This window comes from Phoenix dactylifera, chromosome 14 (genome assembly GCF_009389715.1).
Source record: "Phoenix dactylifera cultivar Barhee BC4 chromosome 14, palm_55x_up_171113_PBpolish2nd_filt_p, whole genome shotgun sequence".
Classification (NCBI taxonomy): domain Eukaryota; kingdom Viridiplantae; phylum Streptophyta; class Magnoliopsida; order Arecales; family Arecaceae; genus Phoenix; species Phoenix dactylifera.
In genome coordinates this window covers 1439197-1460421 of record NC_052405.1, presented here as the reverse complement: position 1 = coordinate 1460421, position 21225 = coordinate 1439197, and the positions used below count along the sequence as shown (strand labels likewise).

At 38.5% G+C, this 21225-nt stretch overlaps 2 protein-coding genes across 4 annotated transcripts; one reads left to right on the top strand and one right to left on the bottom strand.

Moving 5' to 3' along the window:
- Nucleotides 1-3326: 3326 nt before the first annotated feature.
- LOC103701203 (histone H3.2) lies at nt 3327-4017 on the top strand. Its single transcript, XM_008783180.4, has one exon. The coding sequence runs from the start codon at nt 3422-3424 to the stop codon at nt 3830-3832; it is 411 nt and encodes a 136-aa protein (XP_008781402.1). The 5' UTR covers nt 3327-3421; the 3' UTR covers nt 3833-4017.
- A 1623-nt stretch (nt 4018-5640) lies between these two features.
- LOC103701205 (ubiquitin carboxyl-terminal hydrolase MINDY-3) lies at nt 5641-19675 on the bottom strand. 3 transcript variants are annotated; one of them, XM_008783183.4, is made up of 8 exons: nt 18939-19673; nt 16576-16654; nt 15148-15302; nt 11851-11974; nt 11568-11753; nt 8300-8371; nt 6158-7010; nt 5641-5847 (listed from the first exon to the last, which is right to left on the bottom strand). In XM_008783183.4, the coding sequence occupies exons 1-7, from the start codon at nt 19379-19381 to the stop codon at nt 6195-6197; spliced, it is 1875 nt and encodes a 624-aa protein (XP_008781405.2). In that variant the 5' UTR covers nt 19382-19673; the 3' UTR covers nt 5641-5847; nt 6158-6194. The 3 variants fall into 3 exon arrangements, with proteins under 3 accessions (XP_008781405.2, XP_026658072.2, XP_008781406.2); XM_008783184.4 differs by lacking the exon at nt 5641-5847 and adding an exon at nt 5895-6073 and having other exon boundaries at nt 18939-19674; XM_026802271.2 differs by lacking the exon at nt 8300-8371 and having other exon boundaries at nt 18939-19675.
- Between the last annotated feature and the right edge of the window lie 1550 nt (nt 19676-21225).

The following is a 21225-nucleotide window of genomic DNA, read 5'->3' as shown; positions in this document are numbered from 1 at the left end:
CCTACACCGTGTTTGCCGTACAAAAACCCGGATGTGTCAAGCTGTACTCTTCATGTAGAATTATCAAGAAAATGCTTGGCCAGGTATTCATAATGCCTGCTTGCTTGAGATGCAAGCACGTAACGTATCTGATTTGGGATTCGCGGAAAGAAAAAAAAAAACTCAACGGAAAAAAAAATATTTGGTTAGAAGTTTATAACTTTTACCATGAAAATAAAAAATTTATATTTAATGGAAAAAAATAAAAATCTAATTCTCACCAAATAAAAATTAGAGTATTTTTTAAAAGAAATCCTCGAGCTTTTATATAGATTATAATATATTTTTTTATTTTATTAAAAATATAATAGATATGTTACGTAATTTTTTTTTAAAAAAATAGAAGTTTGGCTAAATATAATTTATCCTAAAATGTTCCACTTACAATCAACCAAACATATAAAAATTATTTTTTGAATATTAGATAGCTAAGCATAAGCGGTGAAGAAAAGTTTTTTCTATCTGAATTGCGCGAGTTAGATCGCGAGTCTACATCTGGAAAACAGAAAAAGAACCAGCGAAAATTGCAGCTTGTGATTCATCTTTCGCTGCTGGCCTTTTAAATCTTCCACCGTCACTGCGGGCCCGCTTTTCTATTGCTAGAATTCATCCTTGAGTATGAAACACAGATCTGGTCTTCGGTGCAGCTGCTGTTCGACTCAAGCTAGCCATCTGGTAGGGGATTGCAGCCTAATTATTGCGCACTAATTAGATATAGGAAAGGCACCACCCTTGCTTGGCTCTGTGCTGCAGCCTGCGAGGGTTGTGTGCCCCGTGGGGAATGAATGCCTAATAAGCATCCTGTGTCATTTGTGGGAAATGTACCCTCGCATGACCCACCACCGTAATTTCTAGGAGGGAACATGGAATGACCCACCACCATCTTGAAGCTCTTGATACAAGTGGATCCGTGCGGGCATGTGTTTAGTCTTACATTGATTATTCGCTGGATAAATCTTGGATACTTATACATGATCAAGAAATCTAAATAATATCTTCTTGTTAGCCATTTTGGGTGAGGCCCTGAGTTGTTACAAATGGTATCAGAGCGGATCCGGGTCATAACTTATGTGAACTAAGAGACACTGTAGCACGAATCCATTAAGGCTAATTACGAGCCGATCGTAGTGTTCGTGATTAGATTTGAATAGATTTGAACCCTTAGCCTGATGAAGATGTTAGGGCTTGAACGGAAAGAGTATGTGACGGCTCGTGCGGGCGTGTGTTTAGTCCCACATCGGTTATTTGCTAGGTAGATCTTAGGTACTTATGCATGATCAAGAAATCCAAATAATATCTTCCGGTTAGCCATTTTGGATAAGGTCCTGAATTGTTACAACAAGTCTAATGGTTTGCTATGGACTGCATCCAGTAGGCAATTCAATTGTGAAACCAGGTATTATATATCTATTGTGCTTAAACACCTGATTCCACAATTTTTTATGGAAAATGCTTCCAGCTATCCATTAATTCCATAGAAAGAGTTTATCAGTCCTGCAAATATTTGGCAGCTCCGCGATCAATGGACCCTCTATATTGGGCAAGAAATGCGCCGACTCCATGGAAAGAAGATTGTTCGTAGAGTACTCTACTGATCATCCACTAATAACCAATACTTAGTTCACCCGAGCTACGATGGTATGGTCCGGTGCCAGCATGATGGGGTCAAATTTCATATTCCATTTTCTTTTGCCGGTTGAATCAAATTGATTGCAATCTCTATAAAATCCCTTTTTTAAGTTGGAGGAGATCACAACTTTCTCAAGATAACTGCAATTATTGAAAATAATTTTTTCTTAATTATGAGTTATGCAAGATCAAAATTTTACCTTAAAAAAAAAAGACCAACTAATTTCAAGGCTAGGACATCATTGTAGGCCTCGTGTACTATGTGACAAACTTTTTAGCTATAATTACATTGTTATTGTACTCGTCGTGAACTTCATTTAGGCAATTGGCACATCCAAAAGAAAGTTATGGGCATCATAAGTCGAAGCTTGAAATCAAGTCTTGAATATAGTGGATACAGCTTCAAAATACTGTCCAAACTTATTTGGGATAGGGATAAAGCTTGGATGGCTTAGGTTGGGATGAGTGCCATCTGCTGATGACTCTCGCCCTTCTCGACGTGTCTTGTGTCTATCGTCTGCAAATTCTAACTTATCCGACATTTATACTTCCGACCTTTATTCATTTTAACTGTAATTTCTCCGCCCAACCCGACCAAACACAATACCAAGCTAAAATTGGACCATATTAGATTAGTTGAATTAGGTTAGAGTTGGGTTAGGCTGCATTAATTTGGTTCTTTCGAATAATAAACTTAATTTAGGGAAAAATGTTTAGCATAGTTTTGTTATCTTAATAGTTGATGGATCGATGTCTCAATCATTTATTAATTTTAATCATATTTTGAGGAAATTTAATAAGGGTAGGAATATGGTTTTACAAACATATATAGATCATTTACTAATTTATTGGGTTGGGTCTTGCTAATGTCAACCTAACCAAACGTAACTTAAGTTTTAGTTGAGATTTTTGAGCCCAAGCCCAACTCATATTTATAAAATCTTAACCCCACCCTATCTAATAAATGGGTTAAGCAGGTCGGTTCAAGTTGAGTCTAAACAAAATTGCACCCTTAATCTAGAGTAATCAGATTGATCTATAATAAGCTTGGTGACCCTCTAGAATCTTATAGACTAAGGAAGAAATTGAACTTTTATCTCTTGTATCAGAAGAAAAAACATTTCTAGCTCAACCAATTAGCATTTCTGAATCAAACCCAGTAGGATAATTACCTTTTACTTAATTCTCAAGACTCGACTTAAAACAAATATTTCTTCTAACCGTAGATTTTAATAGCTTGTGAGGAAGTGGCTATAGGGCTATGTTTATTTAGTCAAAAATAAAAATAAGAATAAGAATAGCAAGCGAGCTCAATGCAGATATTCATCGGATGTACAGAAAATAATAGTAATAGTTTTTGGATTATCTGCTCAACGTCTCTCCCTTCGGGTTTTTCGAAAACGCGCCAGAATTTTACGTTGTTTTTGACGTATCGCGCCAGAATTTTAGAAATCAAAGGGCATCCGAAAACGGAGTCGCGCCACGGATTGCGATCCGCGTGCTCTAAGCAAACGAGACATCCGCCGTTCACTGTGGAGTAATCCAACGCTCCGAATCAACTCGCGCCAACTCCCACAAAACTCCCGAATTTCGAATCCCCGCAGATCTCCGCCTCCCCGTCCCCACCCCGCTCTATAATTATCCCCTTCGCCACCCCCAAACCCCCAAATTCAAACGTTCTTCCTCTAAATCCCAAATCCCTAATCCCTAATCCTTCAATTCGAAATCATAATCTTCGCTCTCATTGTTGGAGATGGCGAGAACCAAGCAGACGGCCAGGAAATCCACTGGTGGCAAGGCCCCCCGGAAGCAGCTGGCGACCAAGGCGGCCCGTAAGTCGGCCCCTGCCACCGGCGGCGTGAAGAAGCCCCACCGCTTCCGCCCCGGCACGGTGGCGCTTCGGGAGATCCGGAAGTACCAGAAGAGCACCGAGCTTCTCATCCGCAAGCTCCCCTTCCAGCGCCTCGTCCGGGAAATCGCTCAGGACTTCAAGACCGACCTCCGCTTCCAGAGCTCCGCCGTCGCTGCCCTCCAGGAGGCCGCCGAGGCCTACCTTGTCGGTCTCTTCGAGGATACCAACCTCTGCGCCATCCACGCCAAGCGCGTCACCATCATGCCCAAGGATATCCAGCTTGCCCGCCGGATCCGTGGCGAGAGGGCGTGATCTCTCTTCCCAGTCGATGCTATCTAGCTTTTTTATGCCTCTTTCTATGTATTTTTTTTCTTTTTTTCTCCTTCTGGGTTGTTTGGGATGGGAACTGGTGGCGAACTGTTTGTAGAAATGAAGCAAAGGAAGTGGATGTATGTTCGGTTTTTATGAAATGTTAACGCAACGGGCGCTTTCTTTCAGGTCTTTGTTCTGTTTAAATCTTTTTGAGTTTTCTTCAATGCTTGCTGAAAGGAAAGAAAGGGGGGCAAACTTTCAGTGCCCTTCACGAGGGTGGTTCAACATTTTGTAAGATCACGATCACACTGATGAACGTTCGATGACAGCGCACCGCTATAAAGATATCAAATCCCCAAAATACCCCTCAACGCCCTATTTTCCCGTTAACAACTCATCCTCCCCCTCCCTCTCTTGCCGCTCCGACGAGGACTGGAGAGATTATCGCCTTTTGTTCCCTTCCTATCCTAGGGTTTCTTCTCCGATGCGTCGATGCCGATGAAGATTACCGCCCCTGCTCGCCCTCCGATGCGAAGGCTCCGGCGGCGACTCCTCTTCGGGGCCGCCGGATCCGGTGGTGCTGGCCAACGTCTCCGACGGGAGTCACTTGGGCTACTTTCGGCGGAACGCCGCCAAGGAGTTCATTCTTGTCGTCGGCCGCACCGTCGCCAAGAGGACGCCCGTCCCCCAGCGCCAGTCCGTCCAACATGAAGGTTTTCTCTCTTTCCCTTCTACTACGATTTCTTCCTGTTAGATTATTATCCAAAGCGCATGTAAGTCTGTTCTTTTATCTGTTTCAAATTGCTGCCGGAGTTTATTTTTGTCTAAATCTTGAAAGGTCGTCCTGAGGGATGAGGATCTTGATTTTTTTTTTTTTTTTCCCAGTAGTAGTGTGCTGATTCACGGTTTCCGATTGATGTATATCCGAATCTCGAACAGTACTTCTCTTCTCTTCTCCAAAGTTGATGTGATTTTATGGGTCCCGCTTTTCTTCTCCCCGCCCAAACTTGGATCTTACGGTAACACCAAAGTTACCCATTAATTATAAGCACCAGCATAGGCACTTGTGTTCGTGGTTCATTCAAGGGAAGAGTGGATTTGATGGATGTACATGATCCCACCAACTCTAATTGGAATAAAATCCCAGGCCTTATATGACATTTTAAATCTAGTCATAAAAGTGTGTCCAGAGTCTGTCTTCAAGGTAGATGGATTTCGGGCAATGTTATGTTGGTGATTCAATGCTACCTTTGTTGAGGTTGTACCCATGCAGGCAGTACATTTTCTTTTCAGTGCTTGTACTCATGCTTTGCCATAAACACATTAATATATTCCAAACACCGCATAAGAATCACACTCTTAATGCTTTTCTGATAATACGGTCACTTTTTGTCCCCCTCCACAGATGGTTCTACAAGCAAGCCAAGAATACCAATCAGTGCTGTACGATCCTGTAGCACCATTGAAAGGCCACAAATCTTGTTAAATTACGAGTGATTAAGGGTGTAATCTATTTCTCGGGAGTCAAATCCTTGGTAAAATGATGGTTGTATTCCTGATATTATTCTATGAATTGCCTGTGGGTCAATTTATGGCCTTGAATATTCTTTCAAAACTGTATTATTTTTACGTAGATATAGTATAAAAAGACCAGTCTCCGGATGTACCATGTTCTTGAATTATAGTTGTTTTTTCTTATGAATCTTTTTTTGACTTTTTAGTAGCTGTATCATTTCTTTAACTAGAATATGAAATGTTCTTGTAAAAAGCAAGAATTCTTTATAAAAATCCTTTTCAAAAATGCTGGGTACTTTGAAATTTCCTTTTACGTTTTTTTTTTCTCTCTTATTCTTTTGGTTGCTTCTTGTTCCAGACTTACGGCTAGTCCTGATGATTCAATGATAGTTTTTCACATTGCAATATTTTATGCTCTGCAGTTGATAAAGAGTTGGTATTGAGATTTTGAAATTACAGAACTCCATTCTAGCCATGAGAAGATGCCAGCTCAAAAGCACCTGCAACAACAATCACACGAGAGGTACATCAGAGGCTCCCATCCCGATTGAAATGGAGATTTCACTAAATTAGCTATAACATCTGGCAAGAAGAAAACTGATGTTTAGATGCACCACAAAACAAACAAATAACCAGAAGCCGTTACAACAATCAGGCATTTTGAGTTTGCAAGCAACCATCAAAAGCTGGAATAAGCCTCCTGGATAACATAATATGGCATCCAAGCTGCAGATAATACCACTTCCATATGCAGGTGTTTATGGAGAAAAAATAACAAACAAACAAAAAAAAGAAGAAAAAGAAGCATACCTCATGGGACTGACTGCATTCATGGGATTTCAGTCTCCTAGACAATACTGGGTGCATCTCCCACCCAGCTACAAATGGCACGCGGCCACCGCGTTCTAATACAGTCTACCAGCGGGGCATGCTGAGAAGGTTGATTTACCTCAACAAGGCCACCTTCTTTCCCAGCGGGGTCGCTGCTTGAAGCGGCCGCCACATCGGCCAGATACTCTTCCTGCGTCCACCTTGGAGGGACCGACACACTCAATTTACAGAGCCTCGGTCTCTGCAGCAGACTCTCACCTCCTGCTGCTATGTTCCCATTCAACACAGACTTGGCGATTCCATTGAAATGGTAGATATCAAAAATCTTCTTTCCCGTTGACCCAGTTGAGTCCTTAAATCCACCCATGCTTTTATCCAGATCCAGCAAGGCCTGCCAGAACTCACTCCGTACAATATACCCTGTACAACAGAGGTTTTCAAGCTTTTCGGGTGGCATTTTTATGTTGGTCTCCCTGAGAACTTGATGAAATCCTTCCACACTGATAAAGCCTCCCCCTCCACTCTGGTCCTGGGCATCGAATGCTCGTCTGATCTTCGACTCCCGTTCTTCCAGCTCATTCTCTTCTTGCACGGAGGGGTCGAGTGCAAAAAGAACAGTGTAGTGGGACTCGCTTCCAACCACCCATATTGGCCACCTCGGGCATTTTAGAAACCGACCAACCTTGCAGAAATTAAGGGATTCCAAAAGGGAAAGGAATCCGACCTCCATGCTCGCCGGTATGCCTTTGAGGAACATGCCACCACCAAGATCCATTCTGCCATCAAACACATTCGGAACAGCCCGTCCACAAAGCAGTAGATTCACAATTTCCTGAGGAAAACAGGATTTGTCAGCAATTAAACAGATCTTCCATAAGATCATAGAAATGCTTTGCAACCAATGCACATACTAAAATATTATTTTACTAGGACAGTCATGTTCAGGAGAGATATAAACTTCTCAAGTTTATATCTCTACTGAACATTTCTTAAAATATTACACTCGAGCTGTCTAGCATTCAAATTTCAAGGCATCCTATGGAGCATTATTAACTGGGTTTTTTCATAGTACAATGAAATCCCACAAAATCCCTGAAATCGTGGGTTAAATTCTAGATTTATGAATCTCTATCATCTTACTACCATTTCGAACTTCTTTTGACCACCAAACACCTGCTGAAAAATCTCGAATATCAAAATCTAAAAATTTGAATAACAAAATAGAACAAGATCATAATTTTGAAATTTAAGATGACCTAACACAGCCACAGGAGTTGAAGTCAGAATGGGAGAGCAAAAAGCAACAGGCAGACCAGGAGTTGACCTAAAATACCAAGACTAGGTAACTGTAGAAGAAAACAAGCACTTCTAGGAATAGATATCTGAATGCAGGAAACAAGAAAAGTCCTATTGAGGTAGTGTTGACAGTAGTTAGAAGAGAAATGCCAGCTCCTCAACACAGGATGAATTATATCCACTTGAACCATGCAACATGCAGCTTCCATTTTGATACCGATGATAACACTTGCCTCTCCTATCATATTTGTAGCCAAAGATTTTAAAGGAACACTAACTAACAGTAAAATCATCAAATGCAACTAAGACAAATTAAGAAAGAAATGTCCAACAAGAGCTTAGCATTGCCGTGAGGGATGTTGTGTCTACCAGCAATATTAATTCATGCAAAACAGAGCAACAGGACTTGATCTGATGCGTCAGAACAGCAAATGGTAGAACATCCATTTGCCAGTGTTAATTTTGTATTACTATTTGAATGCAAGGTTTACCCCACTAATATGTACATACCCTGCACCGAGCGAATGGTACCATACCAATACCGAACCGACTCGATATGTTGAACTGATACCCGTAACAGGCGTAGCAACACTGTACCAACATGGCAACAATCATGAGGTCTGCTAATGAGATGGCGAGCGTTGACACAGCATACCCCAAATAGTTAGGAAAAGGCTAGATGGTCATGATTACGGTTATGTAGCATCATGTGATTCCTTTTTTTACTTTCCTTTTAACATATAATAACCTTAAACATTTATCCAAAGAAAAAGCAATTTGATATACTATTTATCCAAGAATAGATATTCAAGTCACATGATATACCTGTGAGGCATGCCCAAATGGAGCCGTGACTAGTGGTAAGCTAGGATCATCCCTATCTGCTTGAATGGATTCCTAAACCGTGATAATGTCAATAAAGATTCAGCAACAGCCACTTCTAAACAACAGGTTGTTCAAATTCAAACTCATAAATTACTAATTTCCAAGCATCAATAATATATAAAAAAAATGAAATTTTAGGAATGTTGCTTTTGAAAAGACATGTTATGGCAACAATAACAGATACTTCTTAGTGAAAGCGATGGCAAATGTACAGCTAGCTTCACCAAAACTATCCATAAGAAAGTGAGTTTGCATATGAGTTATTGACCACATATGTTAATCAGGCCCGGAACATTCCCATTTTCTACAGACTACTCTCATATTCCAAAAAAAAGGTTCAAGTTTAAGCAAGAAGTTACATGATATCATTGAAAACTGAGCTTTTCTTTTAGCACATCTAGAGTTAGTAGCTCACAAAGGCCCAGAAATTGCTGGCTACAGAACAGTATCTTCCTGATGTTATTTTCCCTAGTAAATGTACACTGAACAATTGAAAGCCATTCAAAATCTTCTATTACCACTAAGAACATGGTTCGAAGATGGTCATCACAACATGAAGTTTATTTTTATCATTTGAGAATGATGCAGCCTCCACTGAATTCTGAAAATGGTAGAGGAATTCCAATTAACAGAGCCATCATCTCGAAGCACTGAAAATGGTGGTTCAAAGGTTTTACTCAGATTCTGCTTGCAAAGTAAATTAGGGCTGGGATTCTCTTGGCATAGTTGATCCCACCTATCAACCATTTTTTAAAGAGTGAAGGATCCTCAACTAGATTTTGGTGTGTTTCCCCTCTCCCTAGCAAACCCCCCTCAAATCAGTCAATTAGATTCCACATCTATTTTTTCACTTCCCTTCAACCTTCAAATCTGAGCCATCTCCTTCATTCCTTGAATTCCTGGTATCTCCAAATCCCACCCAAATTAAATTGTTTCAATTAGAAGGCTGGTTTGCACATCTATCCCAAGTATTTCAATGGCATGTTTTAACTTTAGTTAGATTTATGCCCTTGGCATTTCATCCATGGAGTTCGAACTCGCCTTTGGGCATGCCAAGTGTTCGATAAATGGTCGGTGGAACTGTTCTGAACCATCCGATTTGGATTTGGAGCGTCTCGAACTGCCTGGTTTGGAGCGTCCTGAGCCGTACCGGCGGTGGACCGGGAGGGTTCCAGCAACGAAACCGAGACCCCGTCGCTGGAAGGGGAGAAGAAGGAAAAAGAGGAAGAGAGAGAGCGGGGGAGGGAGGGAGGGAGAGGGAGAGGGAGAGGAAGGAGGAGAGAGGCCGGCCAGTCTCTCTCTCTTCCTCTCCCGTTCTCTCTCTCCTCCGCCTCTATTGTGTTAGTACAGGGCGGCACGACAAGGCACGGGACGGGCCCATACCAACCCGTGCCGCCAGGCAATCGGTACGGAGCCCGATACTGGCACAATAGACGTTGACTCAATATTTGTCTTCTTTAGGATTTTCATTTTTTTTCCTATTTGATAGGTCTTTCTTTTGGTTCTACTATCTTGATTGTCCTATAGAAAAATTCAGATCTTCATTTCTCCCCATAATTGGATTTATTGATCTTGTCTAAAATAATATTGACTTCTTTCTTGATGACTAGATTTGTTTTCCCATTCTCAAATGGCCACAATATTTTCAAGGACATACCACATAATTTTACAAAATTTACATCTTTCTATGTTTTATGATCTATTTATTTTCGACTTCAACACTTTATTATAAATCCATTCCTTGAGCTGAAAAAAAAATAATGTATTTGTATCAAACTAATAGAAGCAATGATCCTCCTATACACAGATATTAATGAAAAAAAAAAACTTCGAAAAGAATATGCTAGAAAACCCTAGATATTTTACCCCATATGACTACTGAATTTTTTTCAGGTTTGAATTTTTTTCCTCTCTTTTGCTTCAGGGCAAGATTTGAATCCTAGCAGGCACCTCGGCCATTGTCTCATCTCCTAGCAAGCATCACTGCTACTCTCTGCTGTTTGTTACATCACTCTCCTTTTTTGAAGCCTTTGCTAATTCTGTGTTTGGTAATAATGATGTGGAGAGCCCTGTTTCACTTTGCTTAGAGACCTTGAGACTTGAGCATCATTATATGTTCTCTCATGACCCATGGACTAGGTTTTTGGCCTTTTCCATATTGTATCCCAAGAAACCCCTTAGATTTTCGAATATTATACAATGAATATCTAGTTGGAGTGATTGTTTTAAAAATTTATGAAATTGATAAAAACTTTGCTTATTGTTATGTTAGACTAGACAGCTTATATGCAGGTTGTGTTAGAAGTATATATATAATGATGATCACACCTTATTCAATAGTTTTAAGTGTGAAGGTGATATATGAAGTGTCCAAAGTGTCCTAGTGGCTCACATGTCAAGGAACCCAAAACTTGGGAGTATTCAGGTAACAAGCTGCCAGAAGTTCCATGTTAGAGAGATCATCATATCTTGAAGTTCATTGGCTGTTCATATCAACAAAACCTTCCAAGGCTCCACTAACTGAAAAATATATATAGCAATCATCTCATTGCTATCATTTCTGTTGTCACCGGATCATTATGCAATAAGCTTCTTCCGTATCATGTCCGCTTGCCTTTTCCCCTTCATCACCAGCATCATATTATCACAACCTCTGCGCATCAGTAACTCTTGTGTCACTTAATACTTTTAAGAACTCATTCATGACCATTTGAAGCCATCCTGTGATTTGATGCCTTTATACCCAATACTTGTACAATTGTTACCATGCTACCTCTCTAAAATTTTCTTTTCCCTGTTAGTGGATTTATGATATAGTACAAACTTAATTTTCATCCACAAGGTGAAATTTTAATTGTTTAATACAAAAATAGGGTTCTTCCAGAAGTACTTATCTATTCCCTGCATGAAACCATAAATGGATTGTATGTAATGAAGTCTATAACTAAGTTCTACATATGTATCTCATATGGCAAAGCATTATATGGCGAGCCTAGTCTATATATTCTGTATTAGTTTCCAAAAAGAAATTGCAATTGCAAGATTTAATTAGTAATTTCACCAATAGAACAATATGAGGTGAATAGAAATGCCAAATAACAAAGTCCAAAAATTAAAGTTAAGCAATATGCTTCTTAAAACAAGGAAAAACATGTATTAAATTCATATGCTAGTATTATAATGAAAAGTTGCAGAGCGTTATGCATACCAGTCCTCGTGAAAGCAGAGAAGATATAAGAAATATCATTGCCCCCATACGACTTCGAAATACAGGAAGCATTGCCATAAGCTGACTAAAAGCAGCTGTCCATGAAGCATATGTTTTGACTCTTAGAACTTTCTGCAAATCTGAAGCTGACTCAATTGAAAGACCTTCTAAGGCTTTAGTTATCATCTGCTTAAATGTTGCATCAATAGCATTAGTAAAACCGAAACAGCCCCAAGTTAGTAGGCTAAAAATGATTGTTAGAAAATGTATCTATCATCATCACCTCATTCTGATCAAATTCAGATCCACCATCTGCATGATGGCTTAAAACTCCTAAGGTTGCAACCACAGCTCTCTTTCCACTCCCACATAAAAATAATATTTCAACCATACTGTGAACCAACGCTCTGAAAAACAAACTTGTGGTCAGCATTCGATATTCAAAAATAAAAGATATTGACTAATAAAAGCCAGAAAAGTCATCCGACTGGAGAGATAAACAAGAACCCCACAATGATAAATAAATACATAAGTAAACTTGCTATCCTACATACCATCCATCTTGGTGGAAAAGTTTAAATTCTAGATGAATCCCACAAAAAAAAAACACATGATCTAAAGTAAACTCCACTATGCCTGCTTTCACATCTCATGTGACCATACATTTCAGTTATGTAATGGATACCTTCTAACATATAACTAATGTAACATCAGAACCAATATAGGGGCATTAGAAGAGAACCTTCTGGGCACTCTCAGCGTCCAGAGGTCAGCTTATTGATCAACAATTGGTAAATCCTGCCAACCCACACAATCAGCTTCCTATCACCGTGGCATATTAGATCAGCACCATCATCTTTACTAGGGTCACTAATGACAAAAAATGCAAGTTTTCTTCCATTTCCCCTCCTATACACCCTTTCTTCCTCATTTACATCAAAACAAAGAGTATGAAAGCCTCAAAATTCTATTTTCTCTTTTTAATCAAATTTTGTTGCAGCATTTTGGAAAATTCAAATGCCAAAAGGCCCAAAACTCTTAATGAACCTGACTAATCATTGCCCAGACTCAGGGAAAGACCTAGCCACCATCAATTTACAAAGAATTATAATAAAGGCTAATAATCTCGCTCATCCAAAGCACATAGGAGAAAAGTCTTAAGATTTAAATTATGCTATATAAAAAGTAAATACTTTTTTATTAGTTTGAGAAAATACAGTTTAATTTATGTATGCCATCATCTGGTGCATCATAACAAAATTAGAAAGACTGCATAAAAGAAAAGAAGGTTGATTATAGATGATCAATGGTTTAAGTAAGAAAAATATTGAGAAACTTTCTGGCAAATTTACTTAAATGTTTTTAAATATGTAAAATTTCTAAAAGGAAAGAGTTGGGATATCTTAATTTTTGCAAAGAGTTTTGGTCATTTCATGAATACTTTTAAAATTTTGTTTTGCTTTTTTATGCAACATAAACACAACCGCTAATTTATGTGATGAAATACATAAAAGTATCACTAAAAACGAATTCCATAGCAAAAATATGTGCAATAATAATAATCAAAACTAAATTACTTACAGATAAACAGGATGGTTGGGAAAAATGATAGATATTAAAGTCAATTTAGAAGGCATAACAAGTAACCAAAACATTACCAACATGAACTTTAACTTAAAACAGTGCCAAAAAATCAAAAAAAAAGAGAGTCATTAAACAGGTAAATAAATAAGAAAACCTAGTCTACTGTCATATTTGAACACAGCAGTGAAAGTAAGACATGAGTAGAGCTAAAGGGAAACCTAGTGTGTGAATGGTGTAAAGCCAGACATACTCAAATAAATGCCACCAAGCTCTTCATGCATTAAATGCAAAAGCAATTTGCAGGCTAGTCAAAGCTGCCAAAATTAATCCTCTCATGTAGTCACAGACTCCCCAAGTTTGCAAGGGAAGATAAATAGAGGGCAGTATAATTAATTATCTATCATCATCACTACGACCATCATACAAGCCTTTTCCCATCAAAATTAGGTTAGCCTTCGAGCAAAGCTTTGTTGAGCAGACCCCAAAGAAGGACTGAGCAGATTTCTACATCCAGCTGTCAACATGATTATATCCCATTACATTTACTAATAAAAATGATAAAAATGCAGCTAAAATATATCTAAGGATTAATAAGGGATGGTTTTGTAAAACAGTAGAAATCAGAGTGTGAGAGATGTAGAAAGGAAAACAATGGAGGATCCATCTCAAGAACAAGAGCTGGATAGAAGCAAAAAAGCAAAATCTGTAATGTGGAATAACTATAACAGAGATAGGCACCTATAAAAGGATTACTGATTAAGTTGACATTACAAAGCACGAGGTTTTTATTCCTTGGACTAAGTTTTGCCTATAGTATGTAATAGTTGTCTCAGTTCATCTAGACAAATAATATGATGGGAAGTTATCAAATTGTTCATAAGAGTTCTAATATAACTCTAAATGGTAACCTATTGCAGGCTGTCACGGACTTAATATGGTAATAGAATATCACTTGGCAAGTCAATCATGGTGTCGTAGGTGTTGCAGAAACTAAAACAACACTAGAATTAATTGAATAATAAATGGAAACTTCTACTAGAATGAGAGTAGTCCTGAAGAAGAGATTGCCGACAAAGGAAGATATATGCAGGAAATGTAAAGGATACAGTGTGACTATTAACTAAAACCTATAAGTTCTTTGCTAGAATTATAAATGAATATTTTAGTATGTTTTTTTCTTTTGGGGGTAAAGGAGATCAGAATATGGTTAAAGAGATATTCAAAATTCTAAAGCAGTCTGTTGGAATTTTAATTAATTGCCAGATGTCAAGTTCAATAAATAGGCATACAGGGAGATAAAATAGCAATAGCGATAAACATAAGATCTAAGGAAATTTCGCCAAATAGGAAGTTCATGTGGGACAAAACTGCAGTGTGATAGTAAAATTAAAGTTTTTCCCATGCATTTCAAGGATAGAAATGACAGACATACCTATCCAAATATTCAAAATGATTATTTTTGTAGTATAAAGCCTTCACGTCCTGACATTTTTCATTCCTTTTCTTTTATGGTAAAGTAGTGCCTCTTGGGCTTCAAAGTTTTAACTATTGGTGCCAATGAGCATGCCAGTCACCCTTCAATATGGTATATGTCGTGCCACGGTTGCACGCTTTGAGGCTTTAAAAATATTTCAATTAAAAATATATAAAAAAGAGTTTAAGGAGATGTCATGCTAACCCATCTGCAGCTTTTTGCGAAAGTTAACAGTGATATTTATTAGCAATAAACTTGTATTTTTCAGAATCAGCATGTCAAAGGAAGTCATCACTTCCAACATGAGATGAATGATATTATATGGTATAAGCAAAACAAATTGATAGGTCTAAAGAATCTGTAAAGACATAAAAATGCCCTTAATGGCAAAATGTAACAAGTTCAAAGAAGAATACAATAACCAGTTGCCCACATTTTGTTTTCAGCAAGCAGAAATACGATCCACAAATAACAAAGGAGATACACTAACAGTCAGAGAGTTATTATGGGCAGAGTAATCACCTTTCCTTTCTATCATCAGTTATAGATGCAAAATTATCAGATGCTGCAAATGAACTTTGACAAAATGTCTTTTGAACTAAACTATACAGTGGATTATTGGCTTCAAGTTTACCCAAATCATCTGGGAAAAACAAAAGATATTTGAGGACATAGGCCTGCAGGACAAAGAAAAAAATTAATGCCAGAAAAGATCTTAGGAAAAAATGAATAACAATGCTTAAGGCCAGTATGCATATCTCAAAGGGTCAGTGTATATAATAATATCAATTCAGCACATCCATAGTCACTGACATAAAATGTTCAATATCTAACTCACAAATAGCAACATTTGGAAGTACAATTTTAATATGTTATGAGCATGTAATCCACTAAAAATGCATATAAATTTTTCGTGACATTGCATCACAACAACAAATTGCAAAAGATTGTTACCAATTGGGGCATCTACTTGCCAGCCAAATCTTTAGAGAAACTGAATTTTTATGCAAATCTGGAACTATGATAGACCTTTTTTTACCTTTGTATATTACCCCCTTTATGGGCTTGATACAAGTTCACCTTACCATTTCATATCACATTCCTGCACATGCCTGAGCTAGTCCAGTGAATAGCAAAAGGAAACGAGAAAGTAAACATAGAATGGCAATAGGACTACTTGATTGGGAAACACCTTATAGAAAACTTGCACACATTTCTGACAACAGCTATCATCTTAATAAGCATTGAAAAAAAAACAGAAGGCTATGAAGCAACTCAAGATCCAGTTGATAATCGAGCCAGTATACTATGAGAATTTCATAAACAATTCAGTTATTGATGTTATCTAAGAACAACACTTGATAACATAAAGGTGGCAAAAAGGTTCAAAACAGTTCGATCAACATGTTCTCTTAGCAAGAAGGACAAGGAACTATGCAGAAAAATCAGAAGGCAAAAAATATGATAGGAGAAATGAAGATTTTAAGTAAAGGTGACAGAGAATATTGTTACCTAAACCAATATAAAACAAGGAAGAGGAAATATACAAGTAAGAAATAAAATAAGTTTTGCATGAATATACGCTATCAAACCTGCCAATTGTAAATGCAAGCATTGATCCAACTATATGGTCAATCTTAAAAGTTACTAAGCAAGAAAATATGCATTCTGGTATCCGCAACAAATTTATTTGAACTAAAATGAATTTTAACTTCTTCCAAGCAATAAGGTCTTATAAATTCAGGGTCTACCATCTTTTGCAAATTTGCTGTAAAGAAATCTCAAAGATTAATCATTCTTAGGACATCAATGAATAGGGGAATACAAAATTATTGAAAGTCAAAACAATCACAAGATAAAAATAAAATGCAACAAGATGGGCCGAGAAAATTGGTTGTAAGGCAGAAATGATGGATGGCATGTAAAAACAATAATCAGAGAGAGTGCTACCTGTATGGTTGCCAAGACACCACAAGGACCTCCCTCATGCTGGACCAGACCCATGCATGTTTCTGGATCAGAGCTAAACCTATATGCATTAGTTCACAGAAAATCAGCAAGACAGAGGAAATAGAAGACAGGGAGTTCATTAGTATTGCAATCAAATTTTCAGAACTTGTTTATTTAACGATTATTAAAAAAAGTCACTTTTTATATGGAAGTTCTAAAGCACTTGAAAAAGGTTGAATAAATCAGAGAAGTAGCAGCTAAAAAAGAAAAAATTCAGTGCTTCAATAACAAAAGGCACTTGGTTGGTATCGGAATGGTACTTGCTGATATGATGTCATAGCAGCAAACCCAAGTAATTATTAGCCCTGCTGAGATAGGTAATGATAGGTGTGACCATGGTCACAGAGCTGTAAAGGCAGAGGACAAATTGACGGTAGAACACCACAGGTGGGACATACGCATTAGAAGAATAAAAGCAACAAGCATATCATAGGTACAGTTATTACCTGTTTTTACTACCAAAATCAACACAAATGCCTATTCATTGTAAACACTGCTTTGAGAAAAAAGAAACCAATTTCTAATCGAGATTCAGAGAATCAAGGATCCAAGTCCCCCATGAATCGACAATTCATGCATGGAGAACATCATAGTACCATCCAAATTCCAAACACAATATAAGATGAGAAGCAAGTACTTTGGTGAAGAATCAACAAAAACCTAAAATCAATACTTCCAACACTGCCTTAGCACAAGCAAGTCAAACACCAAATCAACAACCTTAAGGCTTAAGCATTCCTTAAATTTTGCAGTAAGCAATATTAATCTTACAATTTGTATTATGGTGTATTCTAATGACTGCATCTTTCTATCTTAACCATGCTGAAATTCCAGAATTCAAATGAGATTCCTATTATTTGAATCTTGAGTTCTATGTGCCAGCTTCAACTTTGGATACCAACCAATGCCATACAAGTTGCAGCTCAATTCTAAAAGCATTGATTTTCATGTAACACTTTTTGTTTTTAGTTATAAACACCGAATATTAGATTAATTTTTAGGAAAGAGCTTTTTGCATGTAGCATCTTTTAGGATATTTTGAATTCTAATGTTTAGCAAAAAGATCTTGCACTGTCAGCATTGAAATTCATACCAATTTATGCTAGAACTCTATCCATATGGCAATATGCATTAAACAAAGGGAAATCTCTGGTCATGGACTGCTCAATGTTGACTTAAGATTCTATTGAAAGCCTGAAAGCTTAATGGACAACCTCCACAATTTCACCCATCACGACTTTATACAACAATTATTAGGCTCAGTTGCTAAACACAAAGCACTCAACTCTTCAAATCATCGCATTCTCTCTTAAATCAGAACCAATATGTTGCACTACAAATGGAGAAACAACCTGCCTTGATTATTCAGTAATAATATCTCAAGATCCACCTCTATGACCTCATAATTTCCTTAAACATAGCCCAAACATTGTGTCTGACAGGATACAGCATCATTAAAAAAGATACTTCCTCTGCAAATCAAGGACGACATTTTGGACAGTTGTTAACTCTCCATTAAAAAATGTTTTCCCAATGTCTCGCAAGATCCTATCTGCGTATAAATTAAATGACAGGCCAATATTTCTCTACTGAACTGAATTTGTACTCTCTCCAGCCTTCAGACACAGACCTTTTTCGTTTGGTTCAAGGTTTGCTGCACATCCAAGGCTCCTCATCTTCAACACTCTATGGGAGCTAGACAATCCAAAAAGAGCTGAGCATCCTATATTTACTGCTGGGCAGTAGATGGGTTGAAGTATCATTTAGTTTAAAATTTTAAATTTTAAAGAACTGAAGTTAGAAAACAAGAATTCATACTGAGTTAAGCTGTTCACTATTCATCATAAGCAGTTGCAAAGTTCATGAGAAGTCCATAATCAGCTATTATGATGCCATGATAAATTTGGTTAAAATCATCAAGGAATATCAACTTTAATTTATGAATTTCTCAAGAATACATAGACAGCAGAAGCTAAGGTCATCCATCACCACTTTCTTTTTCACCCGAAAGCCTTCCAACAGAATGTGGACCTTAGTTCGGTGACATCATAAATAATATAACTTTGAAGTGTTCAAAGTGTAGATAATGACCATCTAGGTTTTATTTAACACCAACGACAGTGTAAAACTATAAATAAAAATAAAAAAGAAAACTTTCATATATATGGTTCCTGGTTAACGGAAAACTGCTTGAAGCATCAAAAAGTCATGAAAAATATAATCAAACGTGTAAAAAAAAAAATTATTTTTTGAGTAGAAAGAAACAAAAGACTGGGAAATTCTAATAGATCAGTTAGACTCACCTGATACCCTGATTGCTCCATTGCGCCAGCACATCCCTCGACACGCCCTTCCCAAACACCATCAAAAACAGCTGGTCCGCGTCCGAGGACGATAGCTCCTCCCCAGAATCCAAACCCGTGCGCTCCCCCTCCTCCACCTTCCCACCCTGCGAACCCTCCACCTCGGCTTTCGCCGCCGCGGGCCCCACGGCCGCCGCAGCGCTCTTGGCCACCACCTCCTCCCTCGCGCCCACCGGCCGTGCGGCGCTGGCGCTCTTGTTCTCCATTGCCCTGATCCGCTTCTCGGCCGCCGACGCCAGCAGCTCCCTCTGCAACCTCCGGTTCCGCACCTCCACCGACTCCTCCGCGCTGTCTCTCGGCTTGCTCCGCTTCGCCTCCGGCGGCGAGCTCTGGAGGCTCATCCGCAGTGCCATCTGAAGCTCCTCGTCTTCGCGATCCGCCATGGGAAGAGATACCACCGACAAATTCCCAAAATCACAGCCGAAACCTACGGAACGGATATCTAGGGTTTCGATCGATCGAATTAGAACACCGCGAGAGATCGAACCAGCGGGAGAATAAATCCTGGTTTCGATAGGATGGTATCTAACATGGAACTCGATTCGACAAAAGATTCGGTTGGGAAATTGGGATTAGAAACCCTAAAGGCGAGTGGCATTCGGCGGCGAGGGTTCGTCGAGGCGGAACCGGCCGGGCGACGGGAGGCGGGGGAGGATGCGAGACGGGGGATCGGAGAGTTAAAATACCGTCCTCTTCCCTACCACCCGCGGCAGGATAGATTTACCAAAATGCCCCTTCACGTGCACTAATAATAGCAATCCCCGGCCGTCCATCTAGTTGAAACGTGAAAATAAGCGGATTACGGCCGTCTGATGGCGATAATTTAGTTACTTTGGAGGTGAAGTTGAGGGCAGTGATTTCCAAAAACGGGACTGGGGTGAGGTGGTTTCATCCAAGTGAAGCAAGGCAGGGAGACACCAGCTATTGTCGGGACAGGGTTGCATCTTTCGCGCGGAGGAAGGATTCACCGTCCTTCGCGCCTACCCTTCATTTGCGCGAATCCACCTTTGGATCGTGTAATGGCTGCTTCGAGATCTGTGCAGGCGCGAAAAGTTTGGTTTGCTTTGAGAACTGTGCATAGCACGAACCCGAACCCCTCGGCATCTGGGTGGGAGTGGGAATGGAGCATTAACTACTTGCTGTCTCAAGAATTAGCAGGGGAATGACGCTACGGAATGCAGACAAGATCACCAAGTGGGTCCCTATCTGATGTGGCGCCTTTGAACGGCGCCTTTTCCCCTGCCATGTTGGTAGGGAAATGGCCGCGTGATAATATTCAAATTAGGATGCACTTAGGAAAGAAAATGAGGGATTAATACATAATCATGTAACAATTAATATTTACCTTATAATGTGTAATTTAATATTAAAATAATAATTGTTATAAAAGTGCATGATGAAAATTAATAAGTATCATAAAGATAATGTTTTCGAATCATTGTTCACTTAATATAAAATTTATCATTTTTAGATGGTAAAAAAACATGTTTAAAATAATAAAAAAATTATAAATTATTTACTCAGTATGTTTGTTTGTGAAGAAAATACTAAATTTTTCTCGGCTTCATGTCTGAATAGAGTGGTAATAAGTTGTACCGAATCAATTGATTCATGTCAAATCCCTCCATGGAGCTTAGGTTGGTGTGTCTCCCTCCTTTTATTCAAAAATATATTATTTATTTGGAAGAACAATAAAAATGCAAATAACAACTATGCTTTTTGTTATGTTGTCCATTATATTATATATTTATAATATTATGGAGGGATCTGAAAACAGTATAAGTCATTCTAATATCATGATGGCAGTCGTTTTAATCTTTGGTTCAAAACTAGAGGCCAGGTTACTAGGTTGTTTTAAGTGGAAGAATGAAAGTCTATGATCATAAGAGAGGAAATATCAACCACTTATTATCTATATATGATACAAGCACATCAGCTCCTAGCTTGAGAACATATCGGTAGCTAACTGACATCCATTGCTGCCATTCTAGTTTGAGAAACATAAAGATTATATTGGACTCAAAAATGACTTAATTCTGTCAAGACCGTTAACTGATCAGAATCTAGTCAAGAGTTTTTCAGACCCATTCAATTTGGACCAGGTTTGGAGTTTTCAGAAAAAAGAGACAGGGATGCATGGCGTTACCGATCTGTCTTGTTCGACTTAGGAGCCACTTTTTCAGTTTTTTGTATGATCTGGTAGCTACCATTGGGAGGGCTCACTAAC